Here is a 25690-nt window from a genome sequence, read left to right as displayed (position 1 = left end):
TGTTTATTTTTGGAAGGACAATATTTTTATCTACAACTTTGCCAAAGGCACTATGCCAATCAAACCAACTGTTTCGATTATAAAAATATTTTAATTACCCACAGAGTGCCCAATTGGAGTTTAAATTATTTTTTCAGCTAAATCGGTTTGTTTGACTGGCATAACTAGTGTCTCTGGTAAGGTTGTAGAAAATAATTTTGCACTAAAAAAATATGCCCTGTGACTTTCTGCGATACCAAAAATAATAAAATGCATTTGGGACCATTCCTAAACTAAGGGGTCATATTTTGATCCCTTTTATACCCTCCCACTCCCCCGTGGTCTTTCGTGTTTTTTTGTTTTGTGATCTTATTCTGCAAATATATGTACAATAAAGTATGAAAAATTTATAAAAAAATGATGGTTTACGAAAACTGATTATTAGTTATTGCGCAAATTGTAAATAGAATTTTCAGTAATATCATTTTCTCAAAACCAAAATAGATAATGGTTGTTTAATTTTTAAAAATATTTCATTGTCTTTAACAAATATAACAATTTCCTTACCTGAAAGTAATTTAAAATACGCTATTCTGTTGAGTATATTCAAAATAATTTTTAATTTGTTGTTGAGTATCAAAATAAATAAAGTTTTTTTAAGCAGTTTGATCATCTACGATCAATTTTTCGCTTATAGTTATGGTAAATTTTGTACTCATCTAAAAATCATCTAGTAAAATATTTAGTTGATAATAAGTGAAACCTTACTTTTAGTGATTTTCAGGTATCGGATGTGTAACTTAGTTTTTTTTAATAAATTACAAAGTTTTTGAATGTCGAACAAAATATAAACATCTTTCTTTCTTCCTTCAGTTCACGAACATCCAGGTCTTATATATTGTTTTAAAGACCAAAACGTTGATTTTTTTTACCGGTCGTTGAGTATTGAAATATACTTCCAGGAAAAATGTCATAAATCCCGACGCATTGCAAAATAGAACTATTATTCTTAAGAAGTAAATGCCATATAAGGCAAAGCCTGTTTAAAAAAAAAATTTCTTCGTTCGGATCAGGGGCGACTCGTGGCTGTTGAACCTACCTGTTCAACTAGAAATTCTGAAAATCAGAGTTTGGGGAAGTAATTACAATTTTATCCGCGAATAAAAGCAAGTAATTCCCTTTGTTACTATTTAAAAATAAAACTAAAAAACAAGAAAATAAGAGCATGAATGCATTGCACAGGTTGCACCTATGGACGAGTCGCCCCTGGTTCGGATAAATTTGAAATATGTTTAAAAAATTTGATTACAGTTAATTGCTGAGAACTCTCAAACTTTCCGTGACACTTATTAATAATCAAGTCGTGTCAAATAAATTTAATAATTAAAAAATTGCGAAAGCTTCGTCTTGACTTAGTGGCAACAATAAATTATAAGTCAGAAAAAAGACTACGTGGTCTATTCGTTAACCCCCACACCCCCGCGTGATTTTTCAAGGTCTTTTGATAACCTCCCCCCCCCCCCCTGCCTCCCTATATATGACTACGTGGTTTGGGAACGGCCCCTTTGAAACAAACCAAAAATTATTTTTCTTTCAATCAATCAACAGTTAGAATGGAATGTTGTAATGCAACAAACAAATAGTTTTCTTTTTACTCAATTAAGTTATTCGTAATCATCCTCGTTCTCTTATTTCTCGTTTTTTCTAACCTTTCTTTCCTTCTACCTTGTATATTCGTCAAGTGCAAAGTCAGAATCACTTTTTCGCTATAATCTGAACTTGTTTTTGACATTGTAAAATTTCGTGTCCCCTAAAACAAGAGTAACATTTCTCAGTTATGTGTTCAACAAGAGCGAACCATGTACTTTTTATTCATTCATTGATGAAGTATACTTTTTTGGTGACACGTTTAAAATATTTTCGATAAGGTACCTGGTAATTTTGAAACCTATGCTGACTTTGAAGTCAGAGTGTTTTGAAACAATACTAAAAATTCAGGCAATTACAACTTTTTCTGCTTGACACATCGATCACTCTGTCTGCACACTATAAGGCATGATATCTGGTCAGCCTAGTGATAGCAATGAACTATCTGAAAAAACACATTTAAATACACTACGGTGTGCGAAGAGGAGTCCTCCAACACAGAGAAATCCGAAAAAACGCTTAAAAATTTTTACAAGTCGAGTAGCATAGAGCATTCGGCCTGTAAGATAGAGCTTCAGAGTTTTAGTTTTGACAGAAATTGCTTACCCTCCTAAACGAAAGACAAAGAGTGACCTCTTTAACCTTGTGCGCTGCAAATATAACCACATTTTGATGTACGTAAAAGATGCGTAAAATTTATTCCTTCAAACAAATTACTAGATGCCTTGTAGCGCATTCGGACGGCTTCATATTCCTCGAATATGACTTCAGTGATGACATGAATTTTATGCTCTGCGTGAATAAAAAATACCTCCCGCATGATGTTACGGTTTTGTCTTTAGAAACAAAAATTACCGGCTGAGAGTTTATTCTCCTATGTCTGACTTAGTATACCAGATATCTGTTGAGATATATTCAATTTAATTCATAGTCGCAATGAGCACAAACCAAAATAATGTAATAATGTGCATCGGAAATTTGGTCCGAAATTTCGCGAAATTTCGTAATCGTCGAAATTGGAAGATTAATTTCGCGAAATTTTAGGCGGAATTTAGCGAAATTCAACGAAATTTTTCGGCAATTTTGCGAAACCGAAATTTCGCGAAATTTCGGGAAATTTCGAGTTTTGCGAAATTATACGAAATAATTCGAAATCTCGCACAGCCTTACACTATAGGCATTATTGTCGGAGCTGAAATAGACTGCAGAGTTTTTTAAACGCCTGCGCTTTTTTGTCACGGTATACGCAGCAGAATCAAAGTGTAGGGAACACAGACATACGACATCGAAATTGATTTTATTAACGTCGAATTCAACATTTTTTGCAAGAGAAATCGCTTGCAACCACTGAAGACGGCGTTGAGGATCCTTAGGAAAAATTTTTATCACTATTGTGATTTTCCTTATCGTGGAAATTATGGAAATCGCTCACGCATGATGACACGAAACATTTCATTCTGAACCGGCGTAATGAAGCACCTCCGTCTTAACTTATTTTAAATGGTTTATCCGAATAGTTTTTAAAACAAGAAAACGCTGTGTATTGTTTAGAAATTCCGTGAAATTTTATTTGCAGTATTCTTTGTTCAATAACTTGCAACTATTTACACTCGATGTTTACAAATAACGTTTCTCTTTCTTCTTTTTCTTTTATTGTCTGTTAGAGATGTTGGTTCATAAAACATAACCTCCTTAGCATCCCCCTGATAACCACATTTCAAGCAGTTGGCAACACGGCCAACAGAAATTTGACGCAACCCTAAAAAATTTCGCACTTCGCGTTGTATGCGAGAAAAAAGAAAGGGAATATTTTTACTATTTTCATCCCGCACATGTTGACAATTGCATATGAGAGTTCGCGTTGGTGCGAGCCAACTCACTGACATCTCTATCCTAATCCCACAGACGAACAGACATAACACGTCGAACAAATTTTCGATAAAATCATCGTTTGGATGATTCCAGTACTTTACGTTAGTAACACTACCACCATCTGCTGCCGTGTTCGCGCTGCATCATGTATTTCGACATCAGCGCCAGCGTTACTGCATGTGTCAAATGGGGAACTACAAAATATGTATGAGATTGCATGACAGCGCCCCAGACGACGTTTTCGCACGATGACTGTTATTCGATTGAAGATTTGAAATGAACGTTTTTTGTGGCGATTGAGCTAGGTTCCAGTGTTACGTCTGTTAGTCTGTGCTAATCCCATTGCTATTGTTGTCTTGTTTTAGCTTTGACCTGTTTTTGTTTTCTTCTCTTTTCAATTACCAAAGCAAATGTCAAATCATAATCATATCAGCTAACTCTAATGTGAACGCTCGAGGTGCTATCCGATATCATCTGGCGATATCAGGTGATATCCGGCGTAGTCTGAACAAGGCATTGCAGCATGGTGAGCACTACCCTTATATTTTTCTCTGTTTAGGATTTCTTATCTGCGTTTTAATTCTGCTGGCAACACGAACGAAATACTGTGCTGTCATCAGCATATTGTTGAGGGTGGTAGTGCCCTAACCCAACTTCGAACTTTTATGCTTTCTGTTTTTGTTCACTCGCGAGCAGGGATGCCACATGTACAGATTAATCTGTATTCTACAGATTTTTGGCCGAAGTAACGGTACAGAATCTGTATATACAGATATACAGATTTTCGTCGAAAAGTACAGATTTACAGATTTTTCGAAATTGACATTAATTTTTATAAACACTCCAAATTTCATTTCATTAAATATTAAGCAAATTGAACATGTTTTCAACTCCTCACACGTTTTAAGCTAAAAATTTTGTGTATGTACCAGAAACACCTCAAAAATAAAAAGTGTTATGTTTGAACAATACAGATTTTTTTTACAGATATTTTTGTTCCAGATACAGATGCTCAGATTTTTTCGAGAGAAAACACAGATTTAAATGTGGCAACCCTGCTTGCCAGCAGGGATGCCACATGTACAGATTAATCTGTATTTTACAGATTTTTGGCCGATGCAACGGTACAGAATCTGCATATACAGATATACAGATTTTCGTCGAAATGTACAGATTTACAGATTTTTCGAAATTGACATTAATTTTTAAAAACAATCCAAATTTTATTTCATTAAATATTAAGCAAATTGAACATATTTATTTATTTACCATAAAAACCTAAAAAAAAAAAATAAAGATCTTTATGTTTAAACAATACAGATTTTTTTTACAGATATATTTGTTCCAGATACAGATGCTCAGATTTTTTCAAGGGAAAACACAGATTAAAATGTGGCAACCCTGCTCGCCAGTCGTTGTATGTCGGTATGCGACTGTGCGATTCATATCCAAACTAGCAATGGGCGATCTTTGAACAAAAATCGATTCTCCTGCATCGATTAATCAAAATCAATAAAATCGATTCATAAGAAAATCGAGCCTGAAAAATCGATTTAACGAAAAATCGATTTTTGTTCGGTATAAGCTTTTTACGACTTTTTTTGGCTATATTTATGGAGATTTTGTTTTGTTTGCGTTTTCTGGTTTATTAATCATGTTCATCGAGTTTTCGTACACAACATCTAATAACGATACGGCTTTTTTAGTTTATTGCCATCTTCTTTAACCGCGTGGACTCTTAGCGTTGTTTTTTCTACTAAAAGTTTTCGTTGTCGCTCATCCCATAGACCATTTCACGAGACGTTTGGGAACTTGATTCATGAACGAAATTTTGACAGAAAGTTTGGAACCACTGACATAATGCACGTGAAAGCATCAAGAACATCAGCAGGATCCGTGACACCTGTCAATTCGTGAAATGGTCTATTCACTATTGTTTCGGATGCACTAAGAGCAATCCAAACCTGTAAACAGTTAGGTTTTTTTTTTTACGCGGGGGATACGTACCTCGTAAAAAAACGCATAAAAACCGCGGTAATTCGAAAATCCGCGTAAAAAAACGCGCTCATTCAAAAATCCGCGTAAAAAAAACCTCGCTAATTTAAAAAACCGCGTAAAAAAACACGTATTTTTTTAAATCTGCGTAAAGTAGTCCAGCAAGAAGGGCTTTAGAAAAAACCCGAGACGCTCTAGAACCAATATTTAAAATTGTCCTCTTTGACGGTCATTCTGGATCTTTCGGTGGGCGTAGGGTATTTTTTGGACTAAGTCTTTTACTAGATAAACACTTAAACGTTTCTGGTTCAAACCCACGTTAATTCGAAAATTGTTTTGAATTAGCGCCGTGTCGCGTAAAAAAACGCGTTAATTAAAAAAACCGCGAAGAAAAACCGCGTTAATTAAAAAATCCGCGTAAAAAAACCGCGTTAACTCAAAAATCCGCGTAAAAAAACTCGTAAAAAATTCCGCGTATAAAAAACCGCCTAAAAAAAAACCTGACTCTAATTGGGTTGTTTAGTTTTTCACGGATTTCCGATTTTTATATATCATCCTGTTCGCGCCAAAAGTCCCGCCTCAGATGGGCACGACTGTAAGTCGCCCACCACACCACCACACAGGCTGAGGCCCAAGCGACGCCAACTTGCGCGCGCTTATTTGCGGCTTTGTTTGCCGCCGGACAATGCTGCTCACCACCAGAGAGCCTATAAAAGCGCTCTCCGCAGCAGCGCTAGTGTTCAGTCAGTCGTTATTCGTCATAAGTCGTCAGTAGTTAGTCGTTTCGTTACCTACGGCACATTTGTGTCGGCCGTTTGCGCCAGTCGGCCGTAGGCCGTATAGCTACTCGGCTCGATGCCAGTATCTAACGTCGATGCTGAGTTCAAATATATAATTAAATTAAACACTCGTGTTTTAAGTGTTAGAAGAAATTCCTCCCCGTTCCACCTGTCCGCGAGCAGCAGTCGACCGTTAGTGCTTTGGGCCGTAATTGCCCCTGATGGTGACGATTTAACGTGCGAGTTTACCGCCGATTAAAATATAACACAACGTAGGGTCGGTTTGCGCCAACATAAAATTGGTGCCGTGACCAGGATAGATCCGCGGATTGGAATTCGCTGCCTGCCATCGCCAGCGCAGCGGATTGGTTGCTGCCTGCTTTGCCAGCGCAGTTCTTGGATTTTCGCTGCCTGCCGTCGCCAGCGCAGCTTCTTTGGTCGCTGCCTGATTTGCCAGCGCAGCTCTTGGATTTCGCTCCTCTCACCAGCGCAGCTTTTGGATTCGCTGCCTGCCATCGCCAGCGCAGCTTGGTTCCTGCTACCTGTCATCGTCAGCGCAGCTTACGTGTTCATCGCTGGCTACTCGTTGCCAGAGTAGGCCAGGAGATTGTATTTTGCTACCCATTTCGCCTGCGCCGAACAGGTGTGCCGGTGCTCGCTTACGTCACCGCGGTTTGGTTTTTTCCGATGCCTACCTGCTACCGCCAGCGCTGCTTGGGTTCGTTGCTGCTCATCACCAACGCCGCTTAGAAGTTTGGCCAGAATCATGCCTGCAACCGCATCCCAGCGCTCCCAGCTGCCTTGCGGAGCCATGCTTGCTCCCTCCGGACCCCTGCTCCCTCGTTCGGACTGAATGTTGAAACCCATGATGTTTCAAGGGGGGGAGTATGTTCGCGCCAAAAGTCCCGCCTCAGATGGGCACGACTGTAAGTCGCCCACCACACCACCACACAGGCTGAGGCCCAAGCGACGCCAACTTGCGCGCGCTTATTTGCGGCTTTGTTTGCCGCCGGACAATGCTGCTCACCACCAGAGAGCCTATAAAAGCGCTCTCCGCAGCAGCGCTAGTGTTCAGTCAGTCGTTATTCGTCATAAGTCGTCAGTAGTTAGTCGTTTCGTTACCTACGGCACATTTGTGTCGGCCGTTTGCGCCAGTCGGCCGTAGGCCGCATAGCTACTCGGCTCGATGCCAGTATCTAACGTCGATGCTGAGTTCAAATATATAATTAAATTAAACACTCGTGTTTTAAGTGTTAGAAAAAATTCCTCCCCGTTCCACCTGTCCGCGAGCAGCAGTCGACCGTTAGTGCTTTGGGCCGTAATTGCCCCTGATGGTGACGATTAAACGTGCGAGTTTACCGCCGATTAATCGTCACCATCAGGGGCAATTACGGCCCAAAGCACTAACGGTCGACTGCTGCTCGCGGACAGGTGGAACGGGGAGGAATTTCTTCTAACACTTAAAACACGAGTGTTTAATTTAATTATATATTTGAACTCAGCATCGACGTTAGATACTGGCATCGAGCCGAGTAGCTATGCGGCCTACGGCCGACTGGCGCAAACGGCCGACACAAATGTGCCGTAGGTAACGAAACGACTAACTACTGACGACTTATGACGAATAACGACTGACTGAACACTAGCGCTGCTGCGGAGAGCGCTTTTATAGGCTCTCTGGTGGTGAGCAGCATTGTCCGGCGGCAAACAAAGCCGCAAATAAGCGCGCGCAAGTTGGCGTCGCTTGGGCCTCAGCCTGTGTGGTGGTGTGGTGGGCGACTTACAGTCGTGCCCATCTGAGGCGGGACTTTTGGCGCGAACATACTCCCCCCCTTGAAACCCCATGGGTTTCAACATTCAGTCCGAACGAGGGAGCAGGGGTCCGGAGGGAGCAAGCATGGTTCCGCAAGGCAGCTGGGAGCGCTGGGATGCGGTTGCAGGCATGATTCTGGCATGATTCTGGCCAAACTTCCGTCACGCTGCCAGTTTGTAAATACTCTTAGAATAAATATACAGTAGCTAAGTAAAAAAAAAAAAAAAAAAAAAAAAGGTGATCGCGCACGGCCCTACGTTGTGTATATTATTCGCCCTTTGGCATCACGATGGGGCAATTAAGGCCCAGGGAGAAGTTTCCTCTCCTACGACGAAGGCAACGCACATATTCGCTATACTGTACAATTTATTCCTACCGATATTTATAAATGGGCAGCGTGACGGCGCTGCCGCCGTACGCTTATCGACTAACACCGGATTGAGATGGCAAGTACACTGTTATAGCTGGTCGCAAACAATGACCAGCTTTGGCGGGAGGCGCAAATAAAGCCTAATTGTTATATACTAACGCGCGCCAACTAGCTTGGCGTGGTTCTCGAGTCACTCACAGCGTTGCGGACAGTCGTTCCTTTTGCAGTGCGGATGGTGTGACTCAACATCCTTCCCCCCTTGGAACCACCAGGTTCCAATTTTCGTTTGCGAGCGAGGGCGGGTAGCGACGATGATGACGGGGTGGGTCAGCAACAGCAGCGATGCTGAATACGACTGCCGGTCAAGCGATGCAACGAAGTTGACCTGACGCAAAGGTGATAGTGGCAACAACCATCCAAGCAACGTCGATGATACAAAGAAGCATGCGACGAAACATGCGCCAGTAAACTTTGGAGCGGTTCCTGTCGTCGATAGGATTATAGCTGAAATTTATTCCGCGTAAATGTCTATCTTCAAATCGTATTGCTGTATACTTAACTTGAGGTGGGGGTGGGGCAACAGTTTCGGTCGCCGCAGTTGACCAGAATCGCGTTGCCCCTGATGCTTTGCTGCTGGATACCAGGTAGCCACTTCTTGCTTGTGGCTTGTCGACTGTTACTTATCCTAAGGGTAGAGGCATGGCTCTAAATGTACACGGCTCTGAGCGAGACATCGCTCTTGTGAGTGGAGGCACGGCTCCGACTATTTACACGAGGAGGCAGGGCTCCGACAGGTGGAGGCAAGGCTCCGAATATTAACACAAGGAGGCAGGGCTCCTAGAGGCATCGCTCCGAAAGGTGGAGGCACGGCTCCGACTATGTTCACGAGGAGGCAGGGCTCCGGAAGGTGGAGGTACGACTCCGAATATTTACACAAAGGAGGCTAGGCTCCTGGAGGCATCACTCCGAAAGGGTGGAGGCACGGCTCCGAAAGTAGCGTGGACGCAGAGGTCCGACAATGGAGGCACTGTTCCATAAACATCACTTTGTACAGACGCGTTGGTCCGGGATGAATACACAGCTCCATCGAAAGCAGGCACGGCTGCTAACCATTCCATGGCGGGGACGCATGGATCCAAGTGGAGGCACGGCTCCAAACACACATAATGTCGCAGAGGTCCAGGCGGAGGTTCGACTCCGAAAACTCTTGGACGCAGCGGTCCGGGTGGAGGCTTGACTCCGTTGAAAACAGTCAGGTAACTGATATGAACTGAAAATTGTCACAGCGTAAACGTACTGCATTGTTGCATATAAAAATAAATACTTAACTAAGCAGGATTGTGGGGCAGCAGTTTTCGGTCGCCGCGGTTGACCTAAACGCGCTACCCCTAGAGGCATCGATTACCGGAACCGCCTGGCCACTTTTAGCTTATGGCTGCCCATGATGAAACGGATGAAAGTCGATTCGTCCCGTTGATCAGCATTCCTTGAAATTAGCGAACGGCATACTCCGCCAATTGAAGGCAACTTTATACTTCTTGTTCGTTGTTGACTCAGCACTGAGCGGCACACGAGAACCATTGTCAGATTTTTGTCGCATAATTCACACGATTCCGACCATAGTGCATCGTCCGAAGATGTTTCACACTAATTTTCACTATTACGGTTGCAAATTCATAAAACAAACGTTCGTTCAACCTTCACTTAACTTTGTAGTCCGAATTCCACTCACTTTTGTACGAACAAATCTACATCTGGCTATTGTTTTCATTCACCACACGTTTGTGATTGTTCTTGTTGCTATTGCGTTGCGGCAAGACTGGTGGGCTTTGTTTCCTTGCCGACACCGACTGCCAACCGTCTGATATATTCAATGCGCGAGAAGTTCATCGCAAACGTAAAACTTGAACAACTTTAACTAGCTGTGTTGGTCTAGAACGACGCGGGTGAAGTCCCGTTAGTAAAGTTAGCACTCGAACGGAACTATTTGCTGCGGTTGCGACAATTTGCAGAACGCACACTAGCAGCGGCGAAAATAACTTTCTACTGCCTTTGCATTACGGAATTGAAACCACTCGCGGGTGATGCCAAACTGGCGCGATCCTGGTCACGGCACCAAATGTGATCGCGCACGGCCCTACGTTGTGTATATTATTCGCCCTTTGGCATCACGATGGGGCAATTAAGGCCCAGGGAGAAGTTTCCTCTCCTACGACGAAGGCAACGCACATATTCGCTATACTGTACAATTTATTCCTACCGATATTTATAAATGGGCAGCGTGACGGCGCTGCCGCCGTACGCTTATCGACTAACACCGGATTGAGATGGCAAGTACACTGTTATAGCTGGTCGCAAACAATGACCAGCTTTGGCGGGAGGCGCAAATAAAGCCTAATTGTTATATACTAACGCGCGCCAACTAGCTTGGCGTGGTTCTCGAGTCACTCACAGCGTTGCGGACAGTCGTTCCTTTTGCAGTGCGGATGGTGTGACTCAACACATCCAAATGAGTGTAATTTTTTTAAGCAAAACGTGATTTTTTAAAACTTTATATCATTTTCCTTCGGTTTTTAAATGAAAAATAAAAATTCGCTCTAAATCGTTACAATGACAGTTGGTAGATGGGCGAACTGTCATTGTAGCGGTTTCGAGCAGATTTCAAGAAGTTTTAAATCGTGATTTAAAAAGCGAAGGACAATGATAGAATTTTTTTTAAATCACGTTTTACTTGGAAAATTCAGATCATTCAGATGATATGAGAAACTGATATAGCTGAACAACCCAATTCATAAAAAAATCGGAACATCCGCGGAACAAACTCAAATAAACAAAAATGGCGAGCGCGACACCATGCAGAACAGAATACAGCACGGCATATACACGACCATTCAATTCAACTTTTGCAATATTTGAGTTAACGAGTACCCCGCTACTCATAGTTGAAAAATAAGCGCATATGCCTTTTCTACCTAAATCAAAAAATTAGTGCTTGATAGTAAACACCCACAACGATAGTAAACAACGTCCCTACGGAAGCCAATTTTCAAAAAGTGCACTTGCAGAGGTAGCAAATATGAAATAATGTTGGCTAATGTCCAAAATGGTAAATTCAATATCCAATGAAATGCAAAATTTCAGCTAAATCGGAATTCAGGAGTATTTGGTCTAAATTTCACTTTCTCGACTTATGAAGAAAAGCACAGTTTGTAATAGTTTTTTTTTGTGCCAAATGTCTTATGCCTTGTTCACACCATAGCAGATATCACGTGATATCGCGTATCTTGAAACATACATACATCTAGTTTTCACGGAAAATTTGGAGTATGGGATTTGAAATCAAGATGGGCGATATTACATCATGTGAACTGGTTATTAGAAATGTATAAAACGTCGAGGTCGGGTGCTATCCAAAAAATCGAAATTTTGCTAACTGTTCGTGAAGGCGAAATTTTGAACACTACTTCTAAATAAAACTGTCAAAGTCAATTTCCATTGCCACCCCAATGTACACCAATCAGATAGTAATGATTGTATACAATATATGTCAAACTTTCGAGACGGTCTTGTGGTCAGGTAATTTCAATTAAGTTCGAGGTCTTGTCTCGTCGTTCTTTTCATCCTCGCTAGGTATGGGCGAACGGCTCATGAGCCGTTCATATGAACCGGTTATTAGGAAAGAGCGAAAGAACGAACGGCTCACGAAAAAGAACCACGGTTCTTTGGGCGCACCAGAACTGTTTGGTTCGCGCGAACCCGAAGTTTACTGAGACAACACGAACTGTCAACGCTCGTGAATCATTGTGAACCATGAGTCTGTTTAGAGCCGCTCTTGCAAAAGAGCCGTTTCACCCACCCCTAATCCTTGATATATTTCACAACGCAAGCGTATTAGCCAAATTTCATACGGGTTTGTCTATTGATGTCGCGTTTACAAAGGCAAAAAATGGTTACTGCGTTAAAAATACTGGAGGGACTTAATTTGGTTGCGGATTGTTCTTTTTCAACTCGACGACAAGGTAATCCAGCTTCCCTGACCTACAGAAAACGTCAAAATGGGCTGCGTGCACTATACGCCATTACCGTTCGTGAAAAACTGGATATGCTGGAAATGGGGGTGGTGACATACTCATGAAAAAAGTTGTCATGGACGTAGACAATTGTTTGAACCAACAAAAACGTTTGAAGTGCGTTTTTCTCGGTTTCATGTCTATTGAATTTTAGCCCATTCTTCAACTATGGACATCCCGGTAAAAAATTGACACATTTTTCAGATCAGTGTCCGAATTCCGAGCACACACTTCTTCGGAGAGAAGAAAAAAATTTCGTATACTATCAATGAAGAAATTTTCTTCTCTTCAAAGAAAAGTGTTCTCGGAATTCGGCCGCAGATTACGTTAGCAACAATAAATGCAATCACTATTGTTTTCAATCCGTTTTGCACACATTTATTTTTCAGGCGGAAAAAAACGATCTTGCCATCCAAAGGATCGATTCAGCAGAAGATCGCGCGAAGAGAAATCGATTCAAAAAATCGATAAATCGACTAGAAAAGATCGATTTTGCCGAAATCGGATCGATCTTGCCCATTGCTAATCCAAACGTCAGACGTGGAGAGAATGCGTTCGAAGAAGGACGTTTCTTTGTTGCTGCTCGGTTGGTTCTATAGCATTTTCGGCTTGTCTGTCCTCAACGGCAGAGGGTTGCATTGTGCGGGGTGTTCTCGTTATTTTTTTGTGTGCTAATCATTCGCGTACGTGAAAGTTCATAGCCCTCCGAGTAGTAGAGGTCCAAGCGTTTACGGTGCCGCGTCGCGTTACGAAGAATTCGACACATTTAGTGAAACCCGTGAGGGTAACAATCAAGAAGAAAAAGGAAAAGTAGATATATTACCATGGAATAAAATGTGAGTACCTAAGTGAAAGATTGTGTTTCGTGTGCTGTTTTGCCGTGCATAAATAATTTCAGCTCTTGAAGCGCAATCAAATGCAGATTGTGCCGTATTGTCAAAACAAACTCAGTTAAAATGCCGGTGGATAAAATAATTTAGGGCTCGGCAATCACTCCGTCAATCCCGATGAAAACAAAGAAATCGGTCACCAATACAACAAGCCGAAGTTGGCAGGAAAATGATCATCACCATCATTTGCGTCATCAGCATAATCATTGGAATGATAGCAATAGCAGCGAGGGAATCGTAGAATATGATAGCACAAGTGTTATTGTTGATAGTAGAGTAGTAATGACCGGGGTTGTTGAAAATGGGTTGGGCGGTGCGGTTGGCTACTGCAAGAGTGACCCTGAAGTATCAGATGGCCAGCCTTCGGCAAAACGGCAGTGCAACAGCAGCAGTGTTAGAAGAGTGGAGTTATGCAGTGAACCAATAGCGACCGAGCAACGGCGTCGAAATCGACCACGGATGTGGCAGCCGCCATGTGAGGAAACTCGGCGATGGCGACCGAGTGGCCGCGTTTGTAGCGGATCTCGTTCTCCTTTCTGGCTTTTTCCGGTCTATGTGTTAGTGTTTATCGTAGTATTTATTGATCTATTTAATTCGAGTGCATCGTCATCGATTTACTCGAGCCGAAGCCGATCCAGTGGACTGCCAACAGACGCAGTAGCAGCGGATGCAGAAATTTATGGAATAGGTAAGTAAGCACTTCATCAAGATTTCGTGTAGCTGAATCACACCGGTGCTTTCTGGCGGTTCTATATGGAAGCGAATTGAACTGCTGTATTATTTTATTTTCTGCTAAGAAATTAAAAGGAAAAATAAGCCTTTCCCAGCCGAGGTTTGATCATACGACAACTGGGATGTCGAGGCAGTATCAAATCTCGAGATCAGTTTAAGGAACCAATGAACCTACAAAAATAGGTTTTGTAGGTTTTCTAATGCACGCGCAATAAGAGCAACTCTTTGAATTTGCCAAATTTGAGTACGTCCGTCTGGTAAATTGCCCAGTGAATAGCCTGGTTGATGGACAGAAAAGTCTGTCCGCAACTTTGGATTTTATCAACAGTAGATTCGCTAAAATATGCCAACAATTGCAACTGACATTCTGTTCAGCTTTCGAGGTGCAGTTTACATGTTCACTAGAAACCCATGCGATTATGGTTCAGTTTTGTTTTTAGTTTGTGTATGTGAATAGTAGGGAAATAACGAATCAAGTTTGTTATAGATTAGCCATAACTACTCGAAGTATTATTTTTAGTAAAAATATGTGCTATAAAAACTTAGACTATGAGCTGATGCCGGTTACTGGCCTTGTTTGTTTTCCATCATTCCAGTAAAACAAACTGCCTAAGAAGCGCTGCTGGTGGCTCGCCAAATGCCATGTCACTGTCACTAATGATTGTTAACCAGTAGCTTTTCAAGGAGTGTCTGAAGTAGAACCGGGAATTGACCGGATATCGGTCATTACCTTTTTGCCATCACAATCAAGCGTTGATAAGGATGACCTTTTTGCTCCTCTTAAATGTGAAACCACATAACGCGTAGCCGTTCTATCTGTTTCAATTTTACTCTGAGAGTTTAATAACGCATGTACAAATATATGACCCTGAAATCATATCATCCGCGACGCAGCCATTGCTAGCACAAAATAATTAAAAATTTACAAAAAAAAAAAAACAGTCGTTATGTTAGCAGTTACTGCCATATTTAGTCTGCTTCCAGTTTCGTTTAGAGGCAATTTTTTGTTATAAGTTCGTTGATGTGGATTCACTTGATACGCGAACAAATAACCTAACATTCAATTTGAGTGTGTTAGATATTGAAGAACCTATTTTATATGAAAAATCCGTTGTATTATGGTTCAACAGTTCAACAAGAACTCTCCATTGGACTCGTTTTCGTTTATACCCAGTAAAATTGCTTCCCCCTCATTGGCCGACCCGTGAATTACTAATATTCACAGCAGTTTCGCTAGAATGACTCATTTTTGGTACGCAATTTGATTCTCCCTACTAGGCGATGAAGGAGTTCTGAATTGGAAACACATGTTCGACCACATAAAACACAATGACTACAAAAGCAACAACCTTTTCCATCATTTCATTTGGCTAATGGCGATGGAGCAACATAAATTACCGTAACGGTTGCCACATTCACTGTGGCGAAGAAACACAACAGAAACTTGACACTTCACCCAGTAGAATCGACATCAGCGACAAAATCACCTCATTACACTGACGGCCGAGGAAGCCGTATAAAATAGCAAACCGGGAGCGATAGCAGACCTAACAGGTCGCTCTGTTTGGACTGTCAACCCGTCTCAAATAATAATTTTGTCGTTTTTTTGCTATATGAAATTCTACAATAGTTTCCTATTACTATGTGCTCTCGTTGACCGATAACTGTAAAGTTCTCGAAAACTGTTGAATGTCACAGTTGGGCTTGGAAGTTCATTACTTTTATTTGTTCGTTCCAATTTTCCTCGACAATACATGCCTGATATATTTGTCATGTGTATACTACTGCTACCGTCTTTTCCTGAAATTTATTTAGGCTGTCAGTTTTAAACTATTTGACATTATCAAACCAAAAACTAATACAGTGAAATAACTTAAGGCAAAAATACTGATTCTACTATATCGAGGGTATAAAAGTAATGTGCATCGATGTGGAAACAGGAATCCAATACCATCGATCGTACAATATCATTATGGCGGATTGAAACTGTAGCAATTAAATTTTGATCCGCCGTTAGTCACACCATGCGGCACAACACTAGTTGCCATATCGAAGAGGAGTGGTTTATATTTCATCAACATCGATGACGGCATGCGAACGAGTCGATGGACAGGAGTAATTTTGATGTGCCCGGTACCAGGGTATCGTATAAGCTGCTGTGCACCTTTACTAACGGCTGTCGAAAACGGATCGTGCGATGAATTCAAATAGGTCATCACAATAGTTCAACCGTAAACGGGGCGCCTTGCAGTGAAGTTATCATATGACCAACGGATCAGCCCACAGTATTGCTCCGGTTGATTTTGCCGAAAAAAGTGGAAGCGTTAATGCATGAATTAAATAAGTTTGAAATTTCTAAATGCGGTTTACTCGAAACAACATGAAAGTGCGCACATAGGATTTTCATTTACTTAATCGTTTTATTCCAGTCGACTTTTCTCCATTTCAGGGAAAAACCTCAAATGACCGCCATTTTCTAAAAATGAAATGAAAAAAAAAAAATTAAAAACCTCATCGTCCCTTACATGTACAGGAGAACTGTAGGGACACTCTGCAACGAAACTAGCATAATCGTCAGTACGTTTTGGGATACTCTTTGACAACTAATTTGAGCTATTCATTTGAGCTATATTTTATAATAGCCTGAGACTTTTAGTCTCAAATAATTCGGATTTGATCCTTTTTTATTTATGGTCAGAATATCTAAGGAATACATAAAAAATAAATCAATAATGGCGGACGAAGCACCGTACTCGAAAAAAATGCAACACAAAATTGATCACAAAAGAAAATCATTTTGGGTGGGATGGTTTGAAAATTCTCAGGGAATAAATAAACACAATTGAGCTATGATTTCGCAATGTTGGTTTATTCAACCTCCTCTAGGTTTACTTTCTCGCTCTTTGAATTTAACGGTATCCATTAAACCTTGTATAACACTTACGCAATCTTTCTTACACATTTTTAACCCTTCTTTATGATTTGTTATTTCATTTCAATTGGATATGAACTAGTTTCGCAAAAACAAGTTCAAGGATCACACTAAGACCTTATTGTTATCTTTTTACACAATGTTTGAGCTAGAAATGTTCGAAAACATTTTTCCTGTTGTTTTGATGGAGAAAATAATTAACTTTTACTACATATTTTTTCAGTTAGTTCCACAAATTACTATATGAAAAGTCTTATGAATCAACAAAAATATATAATCGATTTGGGAATTATCGGACAAAAGAAGGTTGAGAACCGCTGTTTTATTTGAAGAAAAACACATCGTGATTGTTTGCATTCCTGAATCAGTAACATATGGGGCTTTTTATGCCGCTTGGCTATCAGAACCAGAAGAAAATGGTTTTGAGTGGCAGCCATTTGGTACATTACGTCATAGTAAAGACTCCCCATAATCATAATGTCGAAACGCTCATTAATATATTACCTTTTCCACCTGCGACTGTACGACGGAGTACTGAGGTTTATATTCCTTAGAGTTGGACACATTATACGCATTTAATTTCATAATTATGCACATTTAAAAGCTCAAACCGCAGTAATTTTCATTCGATCTTCTGAAACATATTTCTCTACATTATCACACATAATTAAATTCTCTATCATTCAAATAAATCTCTATTTTCAGCGTTCAAAAATGATTCTCATGCGAAGATTTTTTTCGATCAAAACTAACAAAAAAGCAAACCAACCAGATACAGTTATTCCTATGCTTTAAATCAACACCGTGTGAGTGTACTAATTAGAATCTGTGGTTTTGCTTTTAATTTTAATAATTTAACAGCCTACACTCTACTACGAACGATAAAGGCCTGAGGCTTGTCACTTTTGCTGCAGCCAGAGGTATGTTTATCTGTAGCACTTATTTTGAACGCCGGAATATACGGTAGCACACCTGAAGGCGCCCGAATGGAAAGGCCTGCTCTCAGATCGACCATGTTCTGATTGATGGTCGGCACTTTTCAGACGTTACAGACGTGAGGTCGTTTAGAGGACCAAACGTTGACTCGGATCATTATCTCGTGGTATCCAAGATTCGCGCCCGGTTGTCCAACGTGTTGAAATCCAGGGCGAAGAGAAGGATCCAGCTGAGCATTCAGCGGATATCAACTGAAGAAGTGGCTACAGAGTACCTGCAGAAGATTGATGAGCGGATTGGGGATAGAGTTGGAGGTAGCCTGAATGAACAGTGAAGGATAATCAGCACCACGGCGAGAGAAGTTTTGGGTGCATCTGCGATAGCCACGTCCAATAAGTGGTTTGACGCTAAGTACCAGCGAGCGACGGATGAAAAGAACCGCGCCAGAGTTTACATGTTAGCCACGGCTGTGACTCGTCAGAGTGTAGGAAGATACCGGGAAGCTAGAGCAGCTGAAAAAAGACTCTAGCGCCGGAAGAAACGACAGCATTAGGAGTGTATTCTTGCAGAAATGGAAGGTTGCTTCTCCAGGCACGATGTGGGAAGCTTCTACAGAAAGATTGATGGAATCAGGAATCGAAACGTGCTGGAGCTGACCTGTCATGTGCAACGATAGAGGGGGAAGTTGACTACCGATAGAACGGAGGTGTCCAGGCGTTAGAAGGAACACTTTAGTATGCTGTTGTATGGTGAAGAAAACAGCATAGTCGAAAAAAGCAGGATGGTGACTGAGGGTGATGGCAAAGCTGTCGGGAGCGAACAGCTGTATCGTGCTTTACACCGGATCATGCTGAGAGTGTGGCCCGATAAAGAATTATCTTCGGATTGGGTGGATGGTGTCATATGGTCCGATCTACAAGAAAGATCACCGCCCGGACTGTATTATTATCGGGGTTATCGGGGCATGACCCTTCTCACCATCGTTTACAAAATTCTCTCTAGTATTCTAGATTTAGGCCGTTGTCGGAGACCTTTGTTGGCGATTACCAATGTGGTTTTTGAGGGGGACGGACTACATGTTCACCCTGCGACAGATCCTCTATAAATGTTGAGAATTCAACTTGCAGACTCACCATTTGTTCATTGACTTTAATGTCTCTTAAGCTGGAAGTACAGAGTCAGCAGAACAAAGAGTTAATAGCATGAAAATTAAGTGCTCATTTAATGCCATATCGCCGAATTTAATGCTCCATCATTTCTTTGAAAAATGTGTTTGTTTGCTAGCTTAAGAAAATAGCTAGCAGACAATATACGAAAGTAGCAGTTTTAGTCATAAAACGGTTCTATAACGGTCAAAAACTTTTAATGCTCATTTAATGCTCTTATAAAAACCTGATTTTCATGATAATTTTATTGATTTTGTATAAATTTTTCAAAAATATGACATTATATGAATAGCTTCAATTTTTTCAAACATTTTCCTCTGAAAACAATCAGAATCCTTCTGATACGATTAGATACCAATTAAATGCTCCCATATGCGAGCAGTTTCAATAACTTAGGTGCATTTTTCATTAAATATATATATTTTTTAAATATTGTTCTGCTAGCTTAAGAAAAAAGTTAGCAGAACATTGGCCAGAAACAGCATTTTCTAGCAATAAACTGTTGTAGAATGGTCAAAATAATTTAATGCTCATTAAATGCTCTTGAAATAACCTGATCTTCATGATAATTTTATTGATTTTGTATAAATTTCTCAAAAATATGATATAATATGAATAGCTTCAATTTTTTCGAACATTTTCCTCTGAAAACAATCAGAATCCTTTTGATACGATTAGATACCAATTGAATGCTCCTATATGCGAGCAGTTTCAATAACTTAGGTGCATTTTTCATTAAATAATTTTTTTTCAATAATATTGTTATGCTAGCTTAAGTAAAAAGTTAGCAGTACATTGGCCAGAAACAGCATTTTTAAGCAATAAACTGTTGTAGAATGGTCATAATAATTTAATGCTCATTTAATGCTCTTATAAAAACCTGATTTTCATGATAATTTTATTGATTTTGTATAAATTTTTCAAAAATATGATATTATATGAATAGCTTCAATTCTTTCGAACATTTTCCTCTGAAAACAATCAGAATCCTTTTGATACGATTAGATACCAATTAAATGCTCTCATATGCGAGCAGTTTCAATAACTTAGGTGCATTTTTCATTAAATATATTTTTTTTAAATATTGTTCTGCTAGCTTAAGAAAAAAGTTAGCAGAACATTGGCCAGAAACAGCATTTTCAAGCAAAAAACTGTTGTAGAATGGTCAAAATAATTTAATGCTCATTAAATGCTCTTAAAAACCTGATTTTCATGATAATTTTATTGATTTTGTATAAATTTTTCAAAAATATGATATATGAATAGCTTCAATTTTTTCAAACATTTTCCTCTGAAAACAATCAAATCCTTTTGATACGATTAGATACCAATTGAATGCTTCCATATGCGAGCAGTTTCAATAACTTAGGTGCATTTTTCATTAAATATATTTTTTTCAAAAATATTGTTCTGCTAGCTTAAGAAAAAAGTTAGCAGAACATTGGCCAGAAACAGCATTTTTAAGCAATAAACTGTTGTAGAATAGTCAAAATAATTTAATGCTCATTTAATGCTCTTGAAAAAACATGATTTTCATGATAATTTTATTGATTTTGTATAAATTTTTCAAAAATATGATATTATAAGAATAGCTTCAATTTTTTCGAACATTTTCCTCTGAAAACAATCAGAATCCTTTTGATACGATTAGATACCAATTGAATGCTCCCATATGCGAGCAGTTTCAATAACTTAGGTGCATTTTTCATCATATATATTTTTTTCAAAAATATTGTTCTGCTAGCTTAAGAAAAAAGTTAGCAGAACATTGGCCAGAAACAGCATTTTTAAGCAATAAACTGTTGTAGAATGGTCATAATAATTTAATGCTCATTTAATGCTCTTGAAAAAACATGATTTTCATGATAATTTTATTGATTTTGTATAAATTTTTCAAAAATATGATAATATATGAATAGTTTTAATTTTTACAAACATTTTTCTCTGAAAACAATCAGAATCCTTTTGATACGATTAGATACCAATTAAATTCTCCCATATGCGAGCAGTTTCAATAACTTAGGTGCATTTTTCATTAAATATATTTTTTTTTAAATATTGTTCTGCTAGCTTAAGAAAAAAGTTAGCAGAACATTGGCCAGAAACAGCATTTTCAAGCAAAAAACTGTTGTAGAATGGTCAAAATAATATAATGCTCATTAAATGCTCTTAAAAACCTGATTTTCATGATAATTTCATTGATTTTGTATAAATTTTTCAAAAATATGATATTATAAGAATAGCTTCAATTTTTTCGAACATTTTCCTCTGAAAACAATCAGAATCCTTTTGATACGATTAGATACCAATTAAATGCTCCCATATGCGAGCAGTTTCAATAACTTAGGTGCATTTTTCATCATATATATTTTTTTCAAAAATATTGTTCTGCTAGCTTAAGAAAAAAGTTAGCAGAACATTGGCCAGAAACAGCATTTTTAAGCAATAAACTGTTGTAGAATGGTCATAATAATTTAATGCTCATTTAATGCTCTTGAAAAAACATGATTTTCATGATAATTCTATTGATTTTGTATAAATTTTTCAAAAATATGATAATATATGAATAGTTTTAATTTTTACAAACATTTTCCTCTGAAAACAATCAGAATCCTCTTGATACGATTAGATACCAATTAAATTCTCCCATATGCGAGCAGTTTCAATAACTTAGGTGCAATTTTCATTAAATATATTTTTTTTCAAAAATATTGTTCTGCTAGCTTAAGAAAAAAGCTAGCAGAACATTGGCCAGAAACAGCATTTTTAAGCAATAAACTGTTGTAGAATGGTCATAATAATTTAATGCTCATTAAATGCTCTTGAAAAAACCTGATTTTAATGATAATTTTATTGATTTTGTATAAATTTTTCAATAATATTATAATAATATGATTATACATAAATAGCTTCAATTTTTTCAAACATTTTCCTCTGAAAACAATCAGAATCCTTTTGATATGATTAGATACCAAATCAGGGGCGTTTCGTCCATAGGTGCGACCTGTGCAATGCACATGGGGACGTCAGGCAAAAAATTAATCTAAAATCCAAATTCATGCTCTTATTTTCTCATTTTTTAGTTTTGTTTTTAAATAGTAACAAAGGAAATTGCTTGCTTTTATTCGCGGATAAAATTGTAATTACTTCCTCAAACTCTGATTTTCAGAATTTATAGTTGAACAGGTAGGTTCAACAGCCACGAGTCGCCCCTGTACCAAATAAATGCTCCCATTTACAAGCAGTTTCAATAACTTAAAAAATCAAATTAAAATAAAATTAAAATTAGATTTAAAAAATGTAATTTAATTTATTGAGATTTGTTTCAATTAGGACTTATCATTCGTAGGGAGTTAAACCTACTTATCAAAAAAAAAAAAAAAAAAAAAAAAAAAAAAAAAAAATATATATATATATATATATATATATATATATATATATATATATATATATATATATATATATATATATATATATATATATATATATAAACTGACAAGTAACTCAATTCCAAACTTATTGACTTAAAAGAGAGCTCATCGTAGCAATTGAGGATTGCAACGATTTTTGTCGAAAATTGTTAATATTTTTATTTGACATAGCTTCATGTTTCAACACCAGTAAGTCTATGTTATTCGAGTGTACCACACCAAGACGCTTCAAAATCATTTTCAGAATTTTATTCCGAACCTGTTATCTGTGCAAAAGAGTAAAAAAATGAGCGGTACAGCTTGGAGAATTTTGTTTTGATTGTGAAATTGAACTTTGTTTACCTTGCCGTGCCTTAACAATTGCTAGACGGACTGGGCATTAATAAAAATTTAACATATGGTTGCCGTTACAATTCGCACAGCGAAAATTTTCACTCTCTTTCACAGGACATATAGCCTTTTTGTGAGAAGAGTCTCCACAAATGAGGCATTTTCGGTCGAAGTTACAGGTTTTTGAACCATGGCCATAACGTTGGAAAATTCGCAATTGGGCTTTTCTCCTCCCCCAAACTTTCTATATAACTCCCACTTTACCTGAACATTATGGATGGCATGTGGTTTGTCAAAAAATTTCAAATTTTTAACCTCAGTGCGGTTAGTAAAGCGAAGCCTGGGTGCTACATTACGATTCGGAAACTGACATTCTGTTTACTATACAAAGACTTCGCAGCCGACTGTTTTAGTGGTGCGGGGCTAGCGCTACGATCCTACAGACACTAACAGTCTCTCCCAAACCGAGACGTACGCATCGTACGACGAGACCATCTGGGAGATAAGTCCGGTTAAAATGAATTAAACAATTAACAAGGGAAATTCCAGCTCTCTGACTTTTCTCACCTCATGATTTTCGGTTCATTAGATATGCCAATTAATTCTGTTGGGGTAAGTTATATGATCGGTGGTTGAGCGGTGATGATGATCTCATCAACGGTTTGATCGCTGGTGAGACCTTTCAAGACAACCTCGACCGGCTTGGCGTTCTTGATGTCATAGGTTAAAAATTTGTATATCTTATCAGTTTAATACTGAACAAGACGATTATGGCCTTTAATTGACTCAGCTAATAAGCATTCGCCGCTAATAAGCATAAGCAGTTGATCAAACAAGTGATCAAATAGTACCCAACAAATCGAAAAAAGGGACCAACAGTTGTTAGAAAATAGCCAGAGAAGTTATTGCTATTGAAAAGGATACGGAATAAGGGATTGGGCGATCTACAGGGAAAGATCAATCATCAGGATCGATTCAGCTGAGCGGTCCTAGATCGATCCAGCTAAAAAATCGGAGCTGCAGGATCGATCTCTGTTGAAACGATCTTTCAAAGCATTTTTTTTGAGGCGCTGTGAAATTCACTGAACCAAGCGCCATTTTTTTTAATTGAGTTAAGTATTAACACCAGTGTAGGGGTATTGGGGGTAAGCCCGGCCCCCTAAGGAAAATGATTCTTTAGTAGCACTTGATGGCGAATATTGTTGAATTTTTTTTCACAGAATCATTGCTTAGATTTTTTTCTACAAGATATGGAGGTTTTCAGTACTTTCAAATTGTTATTTTACAAGGAATAGTGAAATTTTGAAACTAGGATAAAAATGACGTTTAGCAATCAGTGCGGGTGAAACCGGCACCCCTTGGGGGTAACACCGGCACCTAAGTTTGTTCATGAATTAACTCGAATTAACTGAACCAATTTTAATTCGGAAACCACCGAATGAGAGATCTTACATTTCTGTATGTTACTGTTGAATTTGGTTGTTGTCGGTTAACTGGTTCTGGGCAGATTACCGGAACAAGTTCCGGTGAACATTATGTATACACAATGAAAGAATTTGATACTCGGCAAGCCTATCATGTGGCACTCTAAATCATATTATTTACTAGTTTCATTGAAACCAGGATCACATTGACCACACCGGAGCATATTTCAAATACCACCGGAAAAGCCGTCAGTTTTGTGACTTGATTCAGTACATTTGGCACCTCTAATAACCCTTGGAATCATTCATAAATCACAGAAGAGCTTGAGTGCATGGTTCTAAGTCGATTAATTAATTTATTTATCAGCGAGATACCGGTAATAGATGAGAAATATGTGTCAGTAACATCCAACTAGCCTCAGACTATGTCGGGTTTAGCCCACTCACTGGGTGACGGTGTTACCCCGACAGCACACATTTTTTTAAAAAGAGTATTTCTACAAATTTATCGCTTCAATTTACCTCAGATCGAATTCCTGTGATTGCTTACAATACAGACAATAATTTGCAGAGCAACGAAAAATTATTTTAGTCTTTTCAAATGAATAAAAGCTTAAGTTCCACTCACAAACAATTACATCCGTTCACGCATCAGCTGCAGTAGCGTATGTTTAGTCTATTATTTTGACGTTTGACGTTTCACGGTGGCTTCGATGTGACTTAAAATATCTAAAATATTAAATACCAACACTTCACATATTCCAAAACACAGTTAATTAGCGTTTTCTAGTAAAATCCTAGGGGTGACGGTTTTACCCTCAGTGCCGGGCTAACCCCCAGTACCCCTACGTGAGAATGAATAATCTATCATACATGAAGAACAGAAATCATTTAAATAGTTCATAATGATATGGCCTCACCTCCAGTCACTGACGGACGAGCAAAATGTTGTATTAGAGAATGCGAGTGAAACATGTTTGGTGACAGCTGAGTCGAACAGTTTCGCAGACCAGCTTGTCCGAATCCAGCCATCTGCAATATCAAAATTGGTCAGGCGAGTAACTCGCCGCTCGCCTCGTTTTCCCCAATTACAAAAAATCCCTAGAACATTGAACACCGAAGACTCGAAATCATGTTTTTGGAGATTGGTTCGATCTGGTTGTACTCCGATCATTTCATTATTGCTAGTCCATCACCAGTTGCATTATGGGCAGGAATGAAATGGACTATATGGAGGCATGATGATGTCATAATAGCACGCAACCATTCAAAAGCCGATAAGACAATATTAGAAATGGTACACGATACCTGACAATCACTCAAA

General features: G+C 38.9%; 1 protein-coding gene across 2 annotated transcripts in view; it reads left to right on the top strand.

Annotated features, from left to right (window-relative positions):
- Nucleotides 1–13056: 13056 nt before the first annotated feature.
- Nucleotides 13057–25690, top strand: part of LOC129723485 (uncharacterized) — an 89361-nt gene continuing 76727 nt past the window's right edge. For both annotated transcript variants that reach the window (XM_055677738.1, XM_055677728.1), the window contains exon 1: nucleotides 13057–14103. In XM_055677738.1, the coding sequence (XP_055533713.1) occupies nucleotides 13533–14103 (571 nt within the window). In that variant the 5' untranslated portion in view covers nucleotides 13057–13532. The remainder of the gene's footprint in view (nucleotides 14104–25690) is intronic.

This window comes from Wyeomyia smithii, chromosome 1, assembly GCF_029784165.1.
Source record: "Wyeomyia smithii strain HCP4-BCI-WySm-NY-G18 chromosome 1, ASM2978416v1, whole genome shotgun sequence".
Lineage (NCBI taxonomy): Eukaryota > Metazoa > Arthropoda > Insecta > Diptera > Culicidae > Wyeomyia > Wyeomyia smithii.
The sequence above is the reverse complement of the archived record's forward strand: the minus strand, read 5'-3'. Positions and strand labels throughout refer to the sequence as shown.